The sequence below is a fragment of the Podarcis tiliguerta genome (assembly GCF_965153285.1).
Source record: "Podarcis tiliguerta genome assembly, chromosome: 8".
NCBI lineage: Eukaryota > Metazoa > Chordata > Lepidosauria > Squamata > Lacertidae > Podarcis > Podarcis tiliguerta.
In genome coordinates, this window is record NC_139541.1 from 63,247,167 (window position 1) to 63,270,115 (window position 22,949).

At 48.4% G+C, this 22,949-nt stretch overlaps 1 protein-coding gene across 1 annotated transcript in view; it reads left to right on the top strand.

Annotated features, from left to right (window-relative positions):
- The window catches only part of AHDC1 (AT-hook DNA binding motif containing 1), a 196,481-nt gene that overhangs the window by 167,724 nt on the left and 5,808 nt on the right, over positions 1-22,949 (top strand). The window contains 5 exon segments of the mRNA XM_083454694.1: positions 938-970; positions 976-1,109; positions 12,666-12,703; positions 13,610-18,658; positions 21,835-22,626. Coding sequence (XP_083310820.1) covers positions 938-970; positions 976-1,109; positions 12,666-12,703; positions 13,610-18,615 — 5,211 coding nt within the window. The 3' untranslated portion in view covers positions 18,616-18,658; positions 21,835-22,626.

Consider the following 22,949-nt stretch of genomic DNA (forward strand, 5'->3'; position numbering starts at 1 on the left):
GAGGGAAGGGAGGGGAGAGGAGGGGAGCCAGACAAGGAAGGAAAGGCCAAGAGAGCCTGGGCTGGAGATGAGGCGGATCTGATGAGTGACAGCCAGGCCTGGCATGCAGAAGGATGCACGGACATTTTGTCTGTCTGTTTATCAGGGCTGCAGAGACATCTGACCCACAGCATAATCCCTCTGGGTCGAGGTGGGGTTGCATTCTCCAGGAGCCAGGCCCCTTTGTGCACATCTGTTATAGACCAAAGCCAAGCCTCCCCACACCCTTTCCTTTTTTGGGTGACCTTGAGCAGGAGCCGTCTCAAACCTTGGACAGAGAGACGCAATGTCCCCCCTTTATCTGGCTGTAGCCTTGGCACAAATTTGTTGTGCCAGAGATGTTGTGGTTCCGGCAGGAGGGTGGCAGCAGGGAGACATGGCTGCGAATATGGGTGGGCATGAATTGGCATGGTATTCTCTATACCCTGCACGACACAGACAATAAATAACCCCAAGATGACCTGTATATGTGTTATTAGCAGTACAAAGTACAATTCAGCAAAATGTCTTCCTGCACTTAGTGATGCCATATACATAACTCCCCTGCCTCACTCCCCCCCCCCCCCCCGTCCACTATCTTTACAAGGAGGCAGCATCAACTTACTAAAAGCCTGCAAGATTGGACAGTGAGGGGGGAGGGAGAGATACCACCACCCTTCTTCCTTCTGCCCTGCCTGCCGCCACAAACACTTGCTCATCTGCCCTGTCACCTGCACATCCATAGCCAAAGCACTGTTGGGCTTTTGTAGTCTTGCTGCCCACCACTCCCATTGAAATTAAATTTCCTGGTTATTATTATTAATATATAAAAAAAGATCTGTCCCTTCCTCCTCCTTGTACCTTCTGCCTGCTCTGTCGCTGCTTCACACGCCCGGGTCTGTGTGCTTCCATTTAACAGATGGGAGCTCCATCGCCTGCCAGCCCATTGGACTGGAAAACGGAGCCAACCCTCCAGCTGAATGGTTCCCGCGCAGCCAGGGCCCGGGGCTGCGGCAGCCCAACAACAGCGAGGCGGACGGCAGCGAGAGAAACTTCAGGGTGAACCTCCACTGCAAATACGGGCGGCCCAGGTAAGCGGGTGGGAACAAGGCAGAGAGTGGGCCCTCTCTGCTGCCGCTTGCCCCCTGCCGGTAATCAAACATGCTTTCGTGTCTGTGTGTTTCCAAAATGAATGGGGAAATATTTTGCAGCCCAGGGGCCACATTCCCTTCTGGACCACCACCCGTGGGCCACATGCCAGTGGTGGGTGGGGCCACAGGCAAAAAGAGGTGGAGCAACGAATGTGAATTTCGCCTTTGTTCATGAGAATCCTGATCAGAATTCAAGGACATGTTCCGGCCAGGCAAAATCACTTAGTGGAGATGTGAATCAGGGGCAGTAGAGGGTGTGGTCTGGAGAAGGAGTGTGGCCTAGGGCGTGTTCCAAGGGCCAGTTAGGGAAAGTTGGAGGGCTGCATCCAACCCCTGATTCCTGAGGAGTCCTACCACTGCTCTAAAAATTCCATATTGATTTGAACAGGCAAGCAAAGCTAAATAGGTGGGGGATGTGGGTTCACTGGATTGGGCTCAAACTCAAGCTTAGTCTATGTTTTCAGCAGCATCAGATAGTTGATTGGTCTCTACCACTTGCAGACCAGAGAGGGATGCCAATTTTGAATAGGCTTACCCAGTGTTTAAAACACAGAGATCTACACAGAGTTTCCTGAAAGCAGAAAACTAGCATATCAGAGAGGCCTTGACATAGCTCTTTGCCTGCCATGCTAGTCTTTTATTTGTAGGGAAAGTTTGGGTTTTTTTAACATTAGTGTATGGAACCATTAAGAAAAAAGGTGTCGCCTGGCATGCTGCCCCAAGTAGTGCCATGCATTCATCTACAAGTATTTTGCCACCCTTTCTTCTGTAAACTTGTGTAGTGTCGGCCAAACCTCAGCCCAGGGTAGAGCTGTGACTTCATGATGCTTTCACTTCCTAGACATGTCATGACTCGGTCCCGTGTTTGCCACTTCATAAGCAAATATCGTCTTGGTTGCAGGCTTGTGTATGTTGTTGGGAGGGAGCTGGGCCTCACTGCATGCCAAACGTAATTCACCATGCCAGTTTGCTCACATTGGTTGACCCTTAACCAGACCATGCATCCACAAAGCTTGCTTTCTCACCATAACCTACATCGCAGGATGGTTGTGAAGGTAACATGTCAGGAAAAGGGAAAACTTTGTCTCATTGGAGGGAGGAGATATATTTTGAAGCACAGTGCAACCAGACATCTAGGAGATTTCCCAATGCTGATCCTGAGCATCGAAACACAAGGCTGCAAACAAACTATTTAACACTGCAAGAAAAACCGGGATTCTTGAATCTCCGTATAGACCTCTCCTGGCTGCCTTAGGGACTAGAAACTTGGGTTTGTCTTTAGAAAGTGAGCAGAGTCTGAGAATTCTGAATGCTCAATAGTACTGGGTTTATTCTTTGCACAGTGTAATGACTGAATACACACATCCCTGTTCTTGGCTCCCTAAAGAGCCCTCCCTTTCCTCCTGTTATCTTCAGCCCTTTTGATAGAAAGGGGGAGGGGGCTGAGGAAGTGCTCTAGAAGAGAGAGATCTTGGTTCCTCCAACACCCTCCCTCCCTGCTGCCCTCAAGGGCTCTGTGGATCCCTGCTGTGCACAGCTACTGCCTCCCTGACCCTTCTCACTCCACATCTGGCCAAGAGTTGCCTGGAAACAGCAAGCGGAGGTGGGGAGGGGAGCGAAAGAAGGAGTGTTCTCACAAGAACGGGGTGGGAGTGTACGGAAAATCAGGAGGAAAGCCAGGTCTGCGGCAGACATGGGAGTCCTTCCTTCTTACCCGTACTGAACAGTGTCAGGAAGTTTGGAGGCAGGGGACGGAAAAATCGGAGAATCTAGAAAATGAAGCAAAAACAGCCCTTTTGAAAAGATCTGAGCAGATCTAAGGCGGAAGGGTGATGGTCCTTCACAAAGTGGGGAGGAGGAGGAGAGAGGAGCCTGCTGAACGGTGCAGATGGCTTCTGTAGGTGCAACATGGGAAAGCCTGCCAAAGAACTGAGGTCACTTCCTGTAGAGGCGCTCTGAGCTGTGGAGCCCTCCTGGAGCTGAGCGAGAGGGAAGGAGGGAAGGCTGTGCCTCGCTAGCTGGCTGGCTGGGGCCTGCAGTGGAAAAGGTTTCAGTGCCAAGACTGAAGGGAAGAGGAACAAGAAGAGGCTGGACAATACAGTATGTGAAACAACATGGGAAAGATGTTTATGGGTGGGGGGTTGAGAGTGCAGAGGCACGGGAGGAGAGAATGGAAGGAGGTTGGACTGCCTCCCTCCCAGCTGCCCAGTTGAAGAGGCACATCTTGACCCATACTTCTCCATCTCCAAAAATACAATGTGAGCCTCTCTGAGTGATAATGCAGCATAGCTCATGCCTGTGGATCCACCATTCCATTCTCTGCCCTACTTGTTTCATAACGAATGGTGTGAGTTAGGAGTCAAAGCCATTAATGCCTCCCGCCTCCCGCATGCAGGTGCCCTGGATGTGTTAACCCTTTCCCATAGTAGCATCTTTCCAAATATAAATAAGTAGCTCAGAGTACCCATCACCTTGCTTGAGGTGGTAAATCACCCTGTGATCCTCAGATGAAGGGCAGTGTAGAAGTGTAATTAATGATAATAAATAACCCAGCCAAAGTTAAGCATTATTTTAAAACAATTCCTGGGATTTCAGCAGCACAGACTTTAATTCCCAAATTGAAATCTGTAGGATTTGAAAATATGTTTAGCTGTGCCTTGGTTGAGCCCCATTGTGTGGATTAAGCTTTTTCTTTTAGGGGGAAAAGTCAGGATAGCATGCCACTTATCATTTACCCATGCACCCTTATGTTTTGGCTAAAAGAATTGTACCACTTGCTACATCAACGTATTATGGTTGAGTAGAGCTATACCTCCCTTCCATTCTATTTATTGCAGTATTTATTTCAAGTGGAAACTGCAGCAAAATTTTGCAGTGTGGAATGTTCCTGTTCAAAAAGCCTGCCAGCCATGTCCTTTCCCAGGATACTCTGTTCTCCCTTCCTACTAGTTTTCTCTACCCTGCCCCACAGCCCATCAGCATTCCATGCCCATAGAGCACACTCCATCCTCATCGAACTTTTGTTGGGAGTGCTTCCCCACAACATCAAGCAGAATTTTTCTTCTTCTAAATTTGTGTTTTTTCTGTATTCTTTGTTGTTGTCACTTCTCTCTTGTGCATGGGTGGTGCTGTTTTGGCTACAAAAGGATAAGCACTTGGATAATGCATTTGCTATTAGTATATAACAGGGGTGTGGAACTTGCTGCCCTCCAGATGTTGTTGAGCTGCAGCTTCAAACATCTCTGACCATTGACCAAGCTGGCTGGGCTGATGAGAGATGTCCAACAATATCTACAGATCCATAGGCTCCCTACTCCTGGTATATAGGATGTATCTGATTGCTTTATTTCTTTAAGATAGTTGCATGCTGCATCTCCCGCTCTCAGAACGGCATGAAAAACCAACACTTTGTAATGCAGAAGGTAGCTGCAAATTAAAAGCATTAAACAGTATGCAATTGCATTTTTGCAGCACAGAGTGGGACAGGGGGAGAGGAGGCATTCTGTTGAGCTGGGCTGGCTTGTTCTCAGGGGAAATGTTCTTCCCTTTTGTGCTTGCTGTGGCTCAGCCTCTTTCTCCAGCACCAGGCCTGGAACCACCTCAGCCTCCTTTTAGTGCAGCCCGCAAGCCTGGAGCTGCTACCCACCAGACTGGAGCCTGAGGGCATCACCACATGGCATTTTCCCATCAGGGCTTGGATGCACTCATTCAGAATGGCAACTGTGCCAATCCCCCATTGGTCCACATGGCAGACTTTACAGAGTGGAGATGGGGATCATTGGGTCAGTGGAGGTGGCGCAGTCCACCCAGAGAAATTGCATGTAACCTTGGTGGGGGCTGCTTCCCACTTCCAGCTTAGCTCTTTAACAAGAAATTCCTTCAACGCGTTCCTGTGTTTCCCAGTTGTGCATTGCAATATTCAGCCACAGAATCAGTGGAAGTGTCAAGACTAGACTGCATTAGTGAATTTATCTGAATCTAGATCTGGAGAATAACATTTCCAGTCCAGGACCCCTACGGTCAGGAGCTGGGTAAGAGAATTTACCAGGAGAGGCACGCGGCCATTATTTATAGTAGGCCAGGCCAGGCCAGGCCAGAGGCTTTGTGCTACCTACTAATGACAAGGGTTGATATTTCACACTCTCTATTTCTTGAGTCCTGAAGAACATGCATATGGCCCATCTAGCTCAGTATCTTCTTCTCACAGGGCCAACTAGGTGTCTGTGGGAAGCCTACGAGCAGGACCAGAGTTCAATAGCACTGCCCCACTTGTGAGCCCCAGCAAATGGTATTCAGAGATATATTGCCTCCCAACAGCTGAGGCAGAAAGTAGCCACTTTGGCTAGTAGCCACTGACAGTCTTATCCTCCATGAATTTATGTCTACTCTTTTAAGGCCATGCAGGTTGGTGGCCATCACTACTTCTTGAGGGAGCTAATTCCATAGTTTAACCAGTGCAAAGACCTTGCTAGGTCATAGCTGTCAGAAACAGCTCTATCTGTGTGCATTTGCTCCATGTGGTGAATCACAAGTTGTTCCTGCAACACTTATGGGGCAAATGTCCCAATGCCTACCACTGTCAGCGCTTTTACAGAAAGTCCTTGCAACACGCTGGACTGGTGGATTCTTTGTTCTATTCCGTATTTAACAAATAATAGAACTGACAGAACCACACAAAAGGAGTTAGAATATATTCTGTTAGCTGTGAGATATACAGAGTAAAGTATAAATACCTGAACTCATTAAATGTGCTTCCTGGGGAACCATGCACAACTTCCAATCTGGTGGAATCTTGACCCACCAGTTGGGAGTCTCTGGACTGGAAACATACCTTGTTAAAAACTGAAAGCCAAAATGTTTCTCATATCACTCATTGAGGTTTTAAAGGAAACTGCCAAGGTTTTGGGAAACAAGGTTAAATCATCATACAAGGGCACACACCAGGATAGTTGGCTTTAAAACACAGGGTGCATAATGACGAAACATTGCTTGAGCAGTAGGACGCTCTGGAAGCTCATTCAATGCAGTCTGTTTTAAACAAAACAGATTTTCTCCCAGGTCAAACTTAGGCGAAATTGGTTCTTCTGCTTTGCAACAGAAGTGGGTTGTGCACAGCGCTGACGGTCCAGTGTTTGTGGCAATATGAATCTTCCTTCCCACCCCCACCCCCAATTCTGTCACTTAAAAACAACAACAATATTTTAAAAGCCTTGAATGGAGTTTCATTGACGTGAACTTACAAATGACACTTGCCATAAGAAGGCAGATAGCCTGTCTGAAACATGGGGAAAGAGGCAAAGCAAATGACTAATCAGTGTTTGAACTGGTGGCATGTATCCCTGCAGATGAAACTGTAAAGGTCAGAGGAGGTATGTATTTGTGCACAGTCACAGATTCAAGCACCCTGTTGTTCAAAGAGAGCACAGTGCACCAGGAGCTTTTTCAGCACATCTTGTGGAACATCTCATAAGTAGTTTATTTCAGGATGAAGGCAGGTCTAACACCACAGATAGTTTAACAAAGTCCCTCCCTACAGGCTCATTACAAAGACTCGTCTTCCCCTTTGGGGAATGACCTCTGCTAAACTAGCTCTGCAAATTTCCAGCATGGTGAATATAGACTGGGGAGAAGGCAGCGGAAGAAAGTACCAATTGTCTAGCACCCATAACATGGCCAGCATATCTCTCTCACTCCAGTTCCTCCATCAGTATTGCAAACTTTAATGATGTTTCATGAAGTATGGAGAATGGATGCAAAAACAAACATTCATGAACCAGGTTTTTTTAAAAATGCAAACATAACAATGGGAAGGGCGGGGGGGGGGCGTGCTTCCTTTGTACGTTTTGACTGTATGACTTAAGAGAGGAGAAGTCTCAACCATCTCAGCCCATAGCGGCCACAGGAAAGAGCTGACCTCTGCTGACTTCCAGCCACTTCTGTGGCAATGCTGTGAAAAGATCCTGTTGGCACATGTGGGACTCAGTCTGCATCCTGCCATTGGCATCCTGCCAGCACCACATGTGTAGAGTGGTTTGTGGCAGTGTGTAAAAACAGAGCCCGACTTTGATTATCACTGGAAGTAATCCCACCACTTCCATTGTTAACCTCTGAGCGCCATCAGAAGCTCGGGATTCTGATTTACGCCCATTGCAACTAATATATATCTAGCAACAACAACAAAGTTACCTTCAAAGTTGCTTTTACCTTCCTATAAATGGGAAAGCAAAGTAGGTTTATGGCCCTGGAAACAGAAATTAAGGCCCCCTGGCAAGGTATCCAGTTCTTCCTTTGTTATGTGTGTTTGTATCCACTAATGGCTGAGTGAGGTGAAAGATTTGCAGCAGCCTTTGCCAACCTGATGCTCTCTGGATGTTTTGGACTACAACTCCCATCAGCCCCAGCTCTCCTGGACCCTCAGTTAAAGAGGCTGGTGAGAAAGGAAAGTCCCAATGGCTCTTTCTGCCATTTTGGGAATGTATTTCTTACCTTGAGCAAAACTTACTTTTATATTTTATGTCCTCTACTTTTTATTCATAGCCGGTCCTACCAATAAGAGCTCAAGATGCTATTGTGTTGTTTTTTTTAAAAAAAAGAATATTGCTGCATAAACACATCACTTACACAACAGTAAACTTTTAATATGTGTTTTTATTATTTTAAAGTTTACTGTTTTGTTGAACTTAATTGTGCTGTTATTCCCCACCCCAGGGCACTCAGACATCTTAGTAATCAAGGACTCTATCTAGCTTAGTAGTAAAGCACTGCTTTGCATGCAGAAGATCCCTGATTCCACCTCTGGCATCCCCACTTGAAAGGCTCAGGCACAGGTGATATGAGACCCTGGAGAGCTGCTGCCAGTCAAAGCAGACAATACTTGGCTAGATGGACACATAAACTGACCTAGTGTAAGGCAGATTCCTACGTTCCTATACTTACCAGACCATTGTGGATTGAATCTGGAACATTTTGCATGCAAGGCAGATCTTCAGCACTGATCTACAGCCCCTGACTCATATTCCCACGCATAATTGCATGGGGGTATACAATGTGTTGAACCAAGCAGCTTGGCTGATCTCTGATTATCATATGATATTCTTTCTTTTATATCTATCCATCTACTTATTTGAAAATTATATTCCACCCTTCTAATGCATATGCATGAGTCAGAGTGACTTACAACAATTAAAAATCACAATATCATAATAAAACAATAAAAACAATATAAAATGGAGACAGGCTCAGCAGATAAAAACTGAGTTCATCCCATTAAAACAGTTTACCTGCCAAGCAACACAAAAAACTCTATTTGCCTGGCAGTATTTAGGGAGCCAGTCTCAGTGTATAGGGTCTGAAACACACACCACACAGCTTGGTTAGAGCCAGCTCAAATTTCCTTAAGGAGTTTGGGCTGTACAATTTTAAACTCCAATTATTTATTTATTAGATTTTCATACTACCCTTAATGCATAGAACTCAGGGCAGTTCACAACATAAAATTACAATATAAAAAACACAATATATAATATTAAGAAGAAAACCAAACAAATCCCCCCCTCCCACATTTGAAACGGTATCAGATATCAGATGTCACTCAACCAAAGGACTTTTGCCTTGTGCCTAAATGTGTATAATGAAGGTGCCAGATGAACTTCCCTGGGGAGAGCATTCCACAAACGGGGAGCCACTGCAGAAAAGGCCCATTCTCATGTTGCCACCCTCTGGACCTCTCATGGAGGAAGCACATGAAGAAGGGCCTCAGAAGATGATCTCAGGGTCCAGGTAGGCTCATATGGAGAGAAGCAATCCCTGAGACTATAATGACCAAATGCTCCTCCAGAACAACCCTCTGTACACAGAAAAGTAGCTCTTAAGCTGAAGGCTAGGGGAGAATCTCTTCCCACTAACATGCAAGGCTTCTGCCAGCAGGCAATGCTTTTGAATGAAGGAACATTCCTTCATATGAACCTCTACCCACAGTCTAAAGTGATGCAATTCAGGCATAAGAAGAGCCTTGCTGTATCAGACCGAACACCAATCTAGTCCTGCCTTCTTTTCTCACAGTTGCCAACCAGATGCCCATGGGAAGACAATATGGTTGCTCAACCCTGTGAGGACTAGGCCTTCAAGAGAACCAGGACCTGTCCCTACCATTAGGCAGAGACAGGGTTGTCATATACTGAAGAGCAAAGAAGAGGACAGCCCGAGCCACTGCCAGCCCAAGCTGGGGAAAGAGGTGCGTGGGCATGTGGACTGCCGCCATGCCTGCACCCCTCATTCCCCGGCTCGGGTTGACAGTGGCCACGGTGTGCAGAGCAGCCCAAGCCTGAGCTGCCACACCTGAGCCGAAAAATTCCCCCCAAAAACCAGACATTTCCTTTAAAATGTAAAAATCCCCCTGGAAGCTCGTGCTCAGGCGGCCAGTAGTTGGATCATCTCTAGGACCACCTCTCCCCGATGAAGCAACCTAGACCTTTCATTCTTCATCTGAGATCCTTCTCTGTCTGCCTCCTCCCAAGGGAGGTGCAGAGGATAGTGAGAGCCAGTGTGGTGTGGTGTAGTGGTTAGTGTGGTGTAGTGGTTAAGAGCGGTGGACTTGTAATCTGGTGAACCGGGTTTGTGTCCCTGCTCCTCCGCATGCAGCTGCTGAGTGACCTTGGGCTAGTCACACTTCTCTGAAGTCTCTCAGCCCCACTCACCTCACAGAGTGTTTGTTGTGGGGGAGGAAGGGAAAGGAGAATGTTAGCCGCTTTGAGACTCCTTCAGGTAGTGATAAAGCGGGATATCAAATCCAAACTCTTCTTCTTCTAGTGGCACAAAGCAGGGCTTCTCCATGGTGGCTCTTTCTTTGATGAATGCTCTCCCTGGGAAGCCATGGCTTCCATCACTGCCTGTGTTAAGGTGCCAGGCAAAAACATGTTTATTCAGCTAGGCCTTGCATATATTCTAAGAGGGGAGGTTGAGTTGGACCTGCTCCTTTATTTGTATTACAGTGACCATTTGGGGTTCTTCTTACTCTACATTTTCTATTTGTTCTCAGGGCTTGGTTTTTGGGGTGGTTGTTTTTAAAAAAAAAAACTACTGATAAATATAACAAATAACTGCAACAATAGTAGGTGAAACCAACTAATCCTGCTGTTGCCACCATCCTCTGCAAAGGCAACACTGAGACTCAGGAGGAGGATGCGGGCAGTCGGTACCACTCCCAGAATGGCTATGTGTAAGCTGGGCGCTGGCTGAAGGCAGGCTGAAGTTGCCCCAGTAGAGGCTGAACTTGCCTCTACTGGGGAGAGCGAAACAGTCCACCCAGGCAGCTGGCTTTGTGGTGTCATGACAGGACGGCAAATTATTACTGGGGTGTTTTGTTTGTTTTGTTTTTTTATTGCCGGGTGGGGCACTTGTGGAGTTTTCTATCTCAGGGGCCACAAAAGCATGACGCTCTTTGGGTGCTGTGTTTTTGGGCTGGTGGGGTTGGAGCAGAGGACGAAGACGCCATTTGCTGCTCGCCTCCGACAGCAAAGCCTGCAAAGACAGAGGCGATACACATGTTCTGCTTCATGTGTAGTCATAGCTCCCTTGGCCTCAGCGTAGGCCGGTTGTCGTCCGTGCGGCCAGTCTGAAGCAAGGCTTCCCCAGACAGACTAGGGTTGCCACAGTCTGAGGGAGGAGACTCGTCTGAAGTGGAGGCCGGCGCTTTGGGGCTAGGCTGGAATGGTGAATGTTCAGTTTGGGCCTCCCTTTTCCCCGCCAAGGAGAAAGTTGCACACAAAGAACTTCCATTCTTTTCCTCAGCGTCACTCTCTTTCTCTGTGTCTTTCCTTCCTTCTGTCGCCCTTCCTTCCACAGTGTGGGGAGGCACAGACCGTGTAACTGATACTATATATAAAAAGGGGGGGGGGACCCTTCTGGTGCCAGGTGTGCGTTCCCTCAGCCGGCTCTGGGCAAGGAAAGTGCTCTGCTGCTGTCGCACAAAAAGGGGAACTGCACAAAGAGGGCTTTCTGTCAGGCCAGAGAAGTAGCACAGCCAGGTCAGAAAGTTTAAACGGAAAGTGGGAATAACTTTGGGAGGGGGTTTTAACCATTTGACAGACATGGCGGCTTGGAAGGGGATCTGTAGCTCATCAGGGACACCTAGTGGAGACGTGGCTGCAAGAGCCTGTAGCCAAAAATGACTTGTGCTACATATACCAGATACTTGACTTCCTGTTAATACATCCAGAATATCTGCCTTCCTCCACCATCATACAATCCATGCTTATAGTTTCCATTTCTCCCACTGGCATGCATCTGAAATATCCACTTTTTATTTTTTTATTTCTGTCAGAGTTACCCACCTCCACTCTGAACAGAGGCTCTGAGCTTTTAAATGACAGACAGAAATAAAAACAATTCAATTCCCTCATGACTGTACCTGTTGAATGTCTGTTTGTCTGAATGTGAGTGAAAGCTGGGTAGTAAGAGCTACCTGACCCACATTAAAGAGTACGGCCCTAAACACACCTACCAGGCAGTAACCAGCACTGAGTGCAATGGCGCTTCTGAGTAAGCCGTCATAGTTAAAATCTTCATAAGATGGAAGAGGTGGATTTTCCTCAGAATCTCCACTGTAGTGGAACCTCACAATGACTTGTTTTATTCCCTTTGAGAATCAGGGCCAAAACAGGCATGATGTGGAAGAATTGTTATATTTGCCTATAAAGCAGCCAGGGGTGAATTGAATGCTTAACCCTTTCCTTGGTGCCATATTCTCAATCTAAATAGCTCCTCCTCCCACTTAATTAGCTACAGAAATAGCTTCTATTAGCTCTGCATTAGAACGAAATGCAGGTATCTGTGCTGTGCTAGTGTTTTTGTTTGTTTGTTTGTTTGTTTGTTACTTTAGGGGTAATAGCAGCATTTGAGGGATATTAGACAGCAAAAGCAACACTTGCTCTCTGAGCCCATCTGCTCCAGTCAAAAAAGGGCATTGTACCTGCTTTAAAGTGCTTGGGGGTTCCCCCTCCAAAAAAGAAATCCCCCCATCATACCTATTTTGGGGCCCGCAAGGGCGACTGGTGAAGTATAAAGGTGTTCCAGCAATTCATTATCAGTCATAGCCCAGAAACACTGTTAAGAGCAATTCTCTCAAAAGAAGGTATTGGTTTGAGGTGAAAAGGCACAGTGCTAATGGGAGAGAACCCTTCTGAGGTGGGATAATAATCAGAACCACAGGTGGGACCAGCAAAATAATATGGTGGAGTGCTCCTGTTCAAGGTGTTAGCCAGCCATGCCTTCTTTCATTAAGTCACCTTTCCACCCCCACACTGCTTGTCTGTGCAGAACTGGGGTACCAGAACACTAAGAGGATATTTGTACAACTAAATGCCCAGCTGTAGATTTGGGTCCCTTATTGCAGAACGAGATTGACATGAGTGAGCCACCGACAGGAAGGACTGCAAAGGGTGGCTCTGATTGTTCTCCAGGCTAAACTTCTTCTTTTTTTGTCTTCCTTCTCCACAGAGAATTCAAGTGTAACAGCAGGAACAGCAAAACAGAAGGTGAGTTCTATGCTGTGGACTTTTACCCCACTCTTCTCTTGCAAAGCAGCAGTGAAACAAATGGTGCTGAGGACCCTTCTGTACAGTTCATTTGTTGTGTAACACATGCACATTTGTTCTCCTGCATTGGGCTCTGTCTGCATGGCTTTCATCTGGAGAGGAATAGCCTAACTTCTGCCATCTATGCTCTGGTAACCCCTAGGTTAGATTGCTGCAATGTGTGGTAAATGGGGCTGCTTCCAAAGACAACCCAGAAACAGGTGCAGATTTTGGCATCTAGGTTGATCACCAAGGCAAGATGGTTTGAGCATATAGCACTAATCCTGACCCAATTTTACTGGCTGTCAATCAGTTTCTGGGCCAATTCAGGCTGCTGGCTTTGACCTATAATGCCTTAAACTGCTTAGGGCCACAATACCCCAAGGACCAGCTCTCCCTATGTGAGCCTACACTCAGACACTGTGCTCTGAGGACCATCTGGAGGGTGACAATATGAGAATGAGCCTTTTCTGCAGTGGCTTCCCATTTGTGGAATGCTCTCCCCTAGTGCCTTCACTACATATTTTTAGGCACCGGGCAAAAACTTTCCTCTATATTAATCAGGACTTTATTTGTGGCCTTTTAGAAGTGGGTGGGATATTTTTAATGTCTTTCTCTTTCCTCTTGGTTTTAATGTATCTATGTTGGGTTTCATGTTGGGTTTATTGTCTGTTTGTTTGTTTGGCCGTAAGTTGCTTTGGGTTGCCCTGGGCAAGATAAAATGACTAACAAATTTAAATAATAACAATAATAGCATCCTCCATGAAGCCCCAGAAGTGAATGCTGTCTTATATTGAAGTGTATCACACACTTCTACATGAACCAATTAACAGGACAAACTTAATGTCTCCTCTTTGCCTGTTCCAGGTTCCACATTTGCAGATGTACATCCCAGCAACTGTTCTGCCAAGAGGCATGCCGGTGAAGAAGAATTTAGGAAGCGCCTGAAATCACAGGGCCCGTCAGTCCCACCAGCAGGAGGCGCCATCCGCAGTTCTTCTGATTACTCCCAAGAGCCAAAGTTATACCAGGCAGGGCACCCTGGTCAAAAGGTTTCAGCGTGTCTGGCTGAAAAAGCCTTGTCATTCAGCATGCTCAGCTTTCCTGAAGGTTCCTGTTCAGCATTAGGCCGTGAGCACAAGTCTAGCTCACTGCGTCATGCTGAGACTGCTGACCGGTACAAGAGCTTTCATGCCCATGGCAGCACCAAGGCAGAGGATTTGCCGTCGGCCAATGTTCTGGGCTGCCCTGTTGACACCCGGGGCCTAGATGAGACAGCCACGCACGACAGAGCTGCCAAGACCTTCTCCAATGCCACTCTGGCCTCAGGAAGGTGCAACATTGACAACATCATCTCGCTGCTAAAGAGCAAGTGTGGAAATGGCCGTATCAACCTCTACCCTGTGGTGCAGCTCATAGACATCATGAAGGACATCAACCGCCTCTCCCAGGACCTGAAGAGCTGTGGCGTTCACCTGGACTGCAGTGGCCTAGAGCTTAACAGCCACCCACCACTCAACGAGGAAGGCCAGGATCAGGGCCTGCAGTACAGCTTCTACTCCTCACCCATGCTTGCCAGCAGCATCCGTAGCCCCGAGGAGGTAGCAGTGCAGGGCAGCACCAAAGCTGAGCTGCCCAAGCAGACCCGACCCACTGGCATCTGTGAAGGAGAGTCAGAGGGGGACACTCAGAGTGCCCAGTACCCCGCCACCCAGAGTAGCCCTGCTTTGAAGGCATCATCAAGCAGCATAGATGAAGCTAGCAGCTCGGAATCTGATACCACTGATTATCCCGAACTGGCTGAAACAGATATCCTGAGCGAACTGGCCTCTTTGGCATGCCCAGGCCCCCAGTTAATAGATCATCAACATCTGGAGCCCCACTCCCAGTTGCTGCAAAGCCAGGAGCTAGATTCAAGATCCCAGTTAATTGGTTCACACTCTCTGGAACACCAGCCTCAGCTAGTGGACTCTAAGTCTTTAGAGCCTCCTCCAGAACCGCTGGCACTGCAGACGGTGGAGCCACTGCCTGCGCCACTGGGGCTGCAGACTCTGGAGCATTTGGAGCTGCAGAATCTGGAGCCCTTGTCTGAATCACTATCACTTCAGTCCCTGGAGCCCCTTTCTGAGCCACTAGGGCTCCAGTCTTTAGGGACTCTGGACCACCAATTGCTCGACTCTCAAGCCCAGCTTCTGGATCCGGAAGCCCAGCTGCTAGGCCCCCTGCCCAAGTTGTTAGACTCCCAGCCCCAACTAGGGACAGACGAGTCCCTAGGAGCACATTCGCTGCCGCCCAGCTCCCACCTTGGAGGCTGCTCCCTGAGAGGAGTAGTAAGGCGAGGAGGAGGGCGGGGAAGGGATGATCACAGGAAATATGCTCTACGTAGAACAGATAAACCAAAGATGCTCTGCCGCCGGCGGAGAGGTGGCCGGGGCCGGCGGGCAGAGATTGTAGCTGAGAACAGAGTCCTCCCCATGGCTGTACCGGTGGAGGTGGTGATGGCACAACCAGATGAAGTCAGGATGCCGGTGACAGCAGAAGTGATGGAGCCCATTGTTTCCCCACTGGAACCTGAAGATGGCCAGAAACCAGCCGCCAACCTGCAGGTCCAAAAACCCAAGTGCCGTGGAGTGCGAAGGATGGTGGTGAAGATGGCCAAGATCCCTGTCTCCCTTGGGAGGAGGAACAAGACGACATACAAAGTGTCCTCCCTCAACAGCAACTTGAACCTGGAAGGCAAAGAGCTTACAACCTGCAGCTCGTTGGAGCCAACTCCACTGCTGAAGATGAAGAACAATGGTCGTAATGTGGTGGTGGTCTTTCCTCCAGGTGAAATGCCTATTATCCTGAAGCGCAAGCGGGGGAGACCCCCAAAAAACCTGATGCTGGGTCCCTGCAAACCCAAGGAACCCACCCCAGAAGTGAAAAAGCGGAGGAGGAGAAAACAGAAACTGGCATCACCACAGCCCTCGTATGTCGCCGACACCAATGATAGTAAAGCTGACTACTCTGATGTCCTGGCAAAGCTTGCCTTCCTAAACCGCCAGAGCCAGTGCTCGGCTCGTTGCTCCCCGCCTCGCTGCTGGACCCCAAGTGAGCCAGACTCCATCCACCAAGCCCCAGACACTCAAAGCATCTCCCACTTTTTGCACCGGGTCCAAGGTTTCCGCAGACGTGGTGGTAAAGGAGGCGGGTTTGGACGTGGAGGGGGCCACTCTGCCCGGTCACCTCGCTGCTCCTTTAGTGATTTTTTTGAAGGCATCGGCAAGAAGAAGAAGGCAGCCCCAGGAGCAGCCATGCATGCTGACCCTGTTCACCCACGAAAAAGGGGCCGGCCAGAGCCCGACTCCATGGAGAAGCCGAAGAGGAAGAGGCGGTCTCGCAAGAATGGGGCACTGTTTCCTGAGCAAAACCTTGGCCAGAACTTCAGTGATGGGACCTCCGAGTGGGGCGGAGACAAAGAAAGTCTTTGGATGTCCCATCATGGACACCTCTCCAGCCAAGCCAACAGGAACTGCAGCTACCAAGACTCTCGGACCTTCCACTCTTCGACGCTGGAGACGAGTTCATCCAGTAGGACTGGTTTTTATGGTGGGAGCAACCCATCATCACAGTCCGAGCTAAGCCAGGAGAGACAGAGCCTCTTCACAGGCTATTTCCGCTCCCTGCTGGATTCAGATGATTCCTCTGACTTGCTAGACTTTGCCCTCTCAAATACACGCTCTGAGTCACGGAAATCTGCTCCTTCGTACACGGCTCCTCCTAATGCCATCGCTACACAGAGGGGCATGGCATCTTACCCAAGCAGAGGGGGTAAAGTCACGCCCTCCTCCACCACCACTACTGCTACTACTGAGGCACCCTTTCACACAGCCATGACAAGCCGGCAGTCGTTCCCTCCCAGCCGATCAGCGGGATACAGCCTTTCTCAGGCTGCTTCGGAATGCCGCAGCACAGATGCCTTTCAGAAGCTGGCGCCTCTCTCAGCTGTCTCCAGGTCACCCACCGCCCACTCCACAGCAGCCTCCAGCTATGCACAGTACGGCAGCTTCAGCAACAGTGGTGGGCAGAGCGTGACACCTTCTAGCTTGTTCCAGCAAGGGAAGCCATACCATGCCACACAGGACTGCCCCAACAACAAAGACTGCAGCTTCACGTATGGCAGTGGCAACAGCTTGCCCTCATCACCGAGCAGTGCCCATAGTGCCAGCTATGCCCAGCAGACTTCGGGGCCCAGCTTGCCATTGAATAAGGCCTCCTTCTTCAACAGCTCAGATCCCAGCCAGTTCTCCAGCTCCTCCCACACGCCCATGAGGTGCGACAGCCGGGCAAGCACTGTGTCCCCAGGTGGCTACATGGTCCCTAAGGGCTCAGTCTCCTTTCAGCCCTCCCCGGAGAACTGCCGGCAGTTTCCCAGTGCCTCCCAGTGGGCTTTCCGGCAAGGCTACAGCAACCTGGACTGGAACTCTGAAACCTTCAGCCAGCTTTACAACCCAGGCTTTGACTGCCATATCAACGAACCCAATGTTATCCTGGATATCTCCAACTACACACCCCAGAAGGCCAAGCAGCAGACCGTCTCTGAGACCTTCTCCGAGTCCTCATCGGACAGTACCCAGTTCAACCAGCCAGCTGGCTACAGAAGGGCCAACAGCGAGGCTTCGTCTAGTGAGGGCCAGTCCAGCCTCTCTAGCCTGGAGAAGCTGATGATGGACTGGAATGAGTCATCTTCGGCCCCAGGTTACAACTGGAACCAGAGTGTCTTATTTCAGAGCAGCTCCAAGCCGGGACGTGGTAGGCGGAAGAAAGTGGATATATTTGATGCTGCTCACCTGAACTTCTCGACAGGTGCATACCCCTCCAAGAGGGGCACGGGGGCCAGGCAGCCACGAGGCTCCCGAGGTGCCTGTGCCTCCAAGAAGGAGAGAGGCACTGGCAAGACCAAGTTCCCTACCAAATCCCAGCAAGTGAACCCCATGTTTCAAGACAGTACAGATTTGGGCCTGGACTACTACAGTGGAGACAGCAGCATGTCCCCACTGCCCTCCCAGTCGCGGGGCTTTGGGCTCAGCGAAAGGGACCCCTGCGACTTTGCTGGGCCCTATTCCATGAACCCCTCCACCCCTTCGGACGGCACCTTTGGGCAAGGCTTCCAGAGTGACTCCCCTGGCCTAGGGCAGGCAGACCTGGACAGCAAGCATTTCCCCGCCCTGCCCCACCAGCTTGCTGCCCCGCCCCCTCAGCAGACTGTGTTTGAAGCAAGCTTACAGAAAGCCTTCTCGCCCAACTGCTCCCCAACCCTGGCCTTCAAAGAGGACTTGAGGCCCAGCGATATCCGCAAGCTCCCGGCCTGCGACTCGCTCAAACACAGCATGCAAGGGGCTGGTGGCATGCCCCACCCAGCCGCGCACATGTCTTGCCGGGACCTGCCCATGTCCCAGCCACACTACGACTCGCCCAGCTGCAAAAACCCCAACTATTGGTACTCCCCCACCTCCAGCACCCGCAGCCCTCCCTACGACAACAAAGCCGGGGTTGGGATGCTAGTGGACTTCATGGGGAGAAGCCCAGATGTCTCCTGCCTCAACCCCCACCTGACCAGCCCCCCCAACACCAACCCTTCCAAGAGCGAGAAGGAGCCTATGGACATGGCAAGGGCCCACCACCGAGGGGCCTACATTTGCCCCTTGATGAACGACTTGAATATCTCCCCAGTCCCAAGAGACTCTATGCTGCCGCTGCAGGACAACTATAGGTACCCCACTTTTGCACCCCAAGGGCACCCCATCATGACTGCAGCCCAGAAGAGCGCGTTTTTGGGTCCAATGCTAGAGCAACATCCTGAGGACACATTCACAGTCACCTCATTGTAGTGTCATCTGAAGTGCCAACCAGACAACGAGGTTTTGTTTCAGGGTAGGTGCTGGAGGAAAAGGGGGGAGGGGGAGGGGACATGCTTTAGTGGGAGGGAGTCTTGGGCTTGTTGTGTAACTCAGCTTCATCACAGCTGTGCCAGGAAAGGGCTTCCTGGCACATGAAAGGTGGGATGGGGGGGAATCAAACCTGGGATGCACTGTGGGAAAGGGAGGGGAGAAAGGTGGTGGCTTTGAGATCCTTGAAGCCCCTTGCCTCAAAGCAGATGTCTGTGTGCCAGCAGTTACTGCCCCATACATAGGAATGAGACCTTTGTATGACACGGGTGTGCATGTTATACAGATGCAGGCAGAGGTGTAAATAAGCAGATACGTATTCTGCATCTTATGGCAAAACGTAGGCGAGATAGCTCTGTGCTAATGATGACTTCACATGTAACAGCAAAATGCAGTTCCCTGTGTCTTTGTCCTAGGTTGGCGTTGTCCCTTTCTGTAACTTCTGTAGGGTGTTATGGCTGTCTCCAAGAAGTCATGGTCAGCAGAAGTTCCTGGACACGCAAACGCCCTTCAGATATTATAGAAAGGATGCTGTCACACTGGGGTAGAAACACAGGGACCTGTGAATCGTCCCTCAAGTTAGCAAAAACCAAAATGCTGTAAATATAGGAACTATGTGTACATAGCCTCAGCTTCCAGATGCATGCCTGAACTTGAAGGGCCTTTCACTATTTCCGAAATGCACTTCAGCCTGAGCTCTAAAGAACCTCTAGGTGAAAGAAGCTCCATGAATGAGGGGCAGGTATTGAGAATGCCTTTCTACAAGCTCTAGAGGTGAAAACTGTTAACAGGAGATTTGGGGGTGATTTTAGAGAGGGAAAGTAGCTATAAAGCAAGATGGATCCAAGCTATTTGGTTTATTATATTTCTGTTATTGCTGTGTTAGCCACCTTGGGGACTATATGCAGAAAGGCAAGAAATAATAGATAAATAAATGATATTAAGGGAGGAATTCAGCATAATGCTAAGCTGAACGCCTCTGCCAACACTAGTATCTCCGCTTGCCTGGTGGAATGTTCTACCTTTTCCTCTTATGTGCTGTTCCAAGGATTCTCCTGAACCAATTCTGGGTATGTGCATGGGGGGGTGGGGACCCCATTGTGCCAGCAGAAGTTCTTGTACAGCCTTCCATTGTCAGGGCTCATTAGTTGAATGCTGCCCAAAGTGCTGGTTAGGTGGTCACCAAAAGCTAACAGAAGCAAGTGCAGGCCTCTCAAGCACAAGTTTAGTATTATTCTGTTGTGCTCTGAACATTGTTCAATTGGAGGCAAAAGGTTTTCATTTGCAAATCTCACTGGGTATTATGATGATTGTGAGTGTATAGACCCTTGTACAAGCAAGGAACTAACACATGCAAATACAGCTAGATGCTGTTCCACATTTTGAATCATAGAATTATAGAGTTGGAAGTGACCCCATGGGTCATTGAGTCCAAGCCCCTGCAATACAGGGGCGGACTTCGATATTTCAAATTTCAGTGGCACCCTGTGCAACACCAAATTCGACACCACCACCACCACAGACATTGTTGCAGCACCCTCTCAGCTTGACACCCAGTTTGGGCCAACCTGCCATGCTCCCGTAAGTCTGCCTCTGCTATCATAAAGTTCTTCCTGATGTTCCGTCAGAATCTCCTTTCCAGTAACTTGAAGCAATCATGGATAGCTCAGTTGGCTAGAGTGTGGTGCTGATAACGCCAAGGTTGTGCACATATGGGATAGCTGCATATTCCTACACTGCTGCAGGGAGGACTAGATGATCCTCAGGGTCCCTTCCAACTCTACGATTCCAACTCTATGATTCTATGATCATATCTCCTCTCATTTTCCTCTAATGCAAGCTAAACATACCCAACTCCCTCAACCGTTCCTCATAAGGCTTCATTTCCAGACCCTTGATCATCTTGGTCACCCTCCTCTGCACACATTCTGGCTTGTCAATATCTTTCTTAAACAGTGATGCCCAGAAATGGCTACAGAATTCCAGGTGTGTTCTGACCAAGGCAGAATAGAGCACTACTCTGTTATTTCCCATGATTTGGACACTATATTTTTGTTGATGCAGCCTAGAATAGCATTAGCTTTTTTGCTGCTGCCTCACACGGGCCATGCTGGCTGTGGCTCATGGGAGTTGGAGTCCAATAACACATCCAGAGAGCCACAGGTTTCCCCATTCCTGGTCCAGTGTAATTTAGAAAAATCTGTGCTGTTATATCATTGCCATGTGAGTTTCCCCACCCACGCTCCATGTCATTTGCTGTTTACAGGGATAGTGAATCTTACCATGCAATGACGTTTTGTCATGTGTTTTGTCTTATAGGACTTCGTGGAACAGAAAGGATGGAAAACCAATCTGTGGCTTTCCATCTCTCTCTCTCTCTCTCTCTCTATATATATATATCACACACACACACACACACACACACACACACACACACACACACACCATAATGTCCAGTTTCTACCAAGGGTGCAGTACTAAGCTATGGAATATCTCTTTCACAAATATTTGAACATAGCTTTTTAAAGCAGATTTCTAAAAACACAAACCTATATACAGGCAACTCCTGTACATGCATTCAAAGAACATGCAGCCATGCATGTGTGGGCCATTTTCAGACCCAGAAGGGGTTGGAATGGGGGCGGGGTGGGCTTATGCAGGCTCCTCTGACAGGCACAATGATCTGCAATTCAGCCTGACACAAATGGTGTGTGTAATGTTACACAGAACACCTTGGTGGAAGGGTTGGGGACATAAATTGAATAGGTAATTTTTCCTCTATAGAAAAAAAACGGTAGACTTTTTTTAAAGTGACGGGTTATTTAAATTTAAGTAGGCCCAGTAAGGGTCAGATAAAACTGACCATGTGGATAGGTCAGTTAGCAGGATACATGGCCATAATATGTATAGACCATAAGTTATCTATCAATCTCTACTCTAAATAAAAGCAACAAGCATATGTACAAGGAGAGGTTTAGTAGGTTCTTTTAAAGGCCTACTAAACTGAAGATTCAAATAAGGGGATTTGTCGGACAAAAGGGTTTTGGCCCCTCGGGCTCCATGCTCCAGAATGAATGTGCATGCTCTGATGGAATGGGCCACGTTTTGATACATGTTTCTCTTTTTTCTTTTTTTCTCCTCCCTTCCCCCTCTCTTTTTCAGAGCTACTTTAGCCAGCACTTTTTCTGGAACACTTTTCAAGTTCTGTATTTAATGGAAATCAAAAACTGATCTTTTTGTTCGTTTGTTTGTTGGTTCTTTTGGGGGGGTTTTCTAAGAAAAAAATAAGAGAGAGAGAAAGGAAAAGAGGGGAAAAGGAGAGAGATAAACACCCCCTTTTTAAAAAAAAAGAAAGAAAGAAAAAAGAAAATATATTAAAAAAATAAGAATAAAAAACTCGCTTTCTTTGAGAACGGCATGGAGACGATTTTTGAACCAGACCATGTTGTCAGCCCTCCTCTCCTCCCACCCTGCAGTCCAGCAAAAAGACAATCGAACGATCACAGCCACTGCCCACGTGGAGTGCGAGAGCCAGGGGAGCACCCGTGATGCCCAGCACCACCCACCCACAGCATGCATACGAGAAACACACCGGAAGGCAATGGACAACCTACATGGATAGCCATGGGAAGGGGAAATTTATTTTTGTTTCTTTTTGGGAGAGGGAAAAGAGAACCGTCTAATCTGTGAACTCAAATGAAAACTCAGTAATGAAGATTGGAGACTCAGCATTTTCCTCCTCCTCCTCGTAGTTCTTTTTCTTTTTTCTTCTCATCTTTCTTTTGTGCGGTTTTTATTATTATTATATTATTATTATTATTTTTCTCCCAGGTTGTTTGTTTGCATTTTTTTTATTAAAAAAGAACATTTTTGTTGCCGTTGCTTAATTTCTTTGGAGAGCCCAGAAGATTTTACAAGTCTGTGAACGGGCCTTGGGGACACCATCATCTGCCAGTAAGTAACAATCTCAGTCTCCTACAATGCTAGCAGTCTAATGTCCTTTCAGGGCCTTGTGGGAAAATAAAATGTCTCACTGTGAGATGCATGAGAGCAACGCTGGTGGAGTTCCAATGGCACAGCAGGACTGCCGTTTCCTCTTCTCCTACCGCATGTCCCCATCCCATAAATGTCTGAAGGGTCACCCAACCAAGAGGGCCAGCTGTCAAGTGGTGTGGCATGTGCAGACATATCCTGGGAATCGGGATCAGGAGGATCAGCCAATGCCCTCCCCAGCATTCACTGCCTGAGCATCTGCTTCACTCTACCTAAAGGCAGGA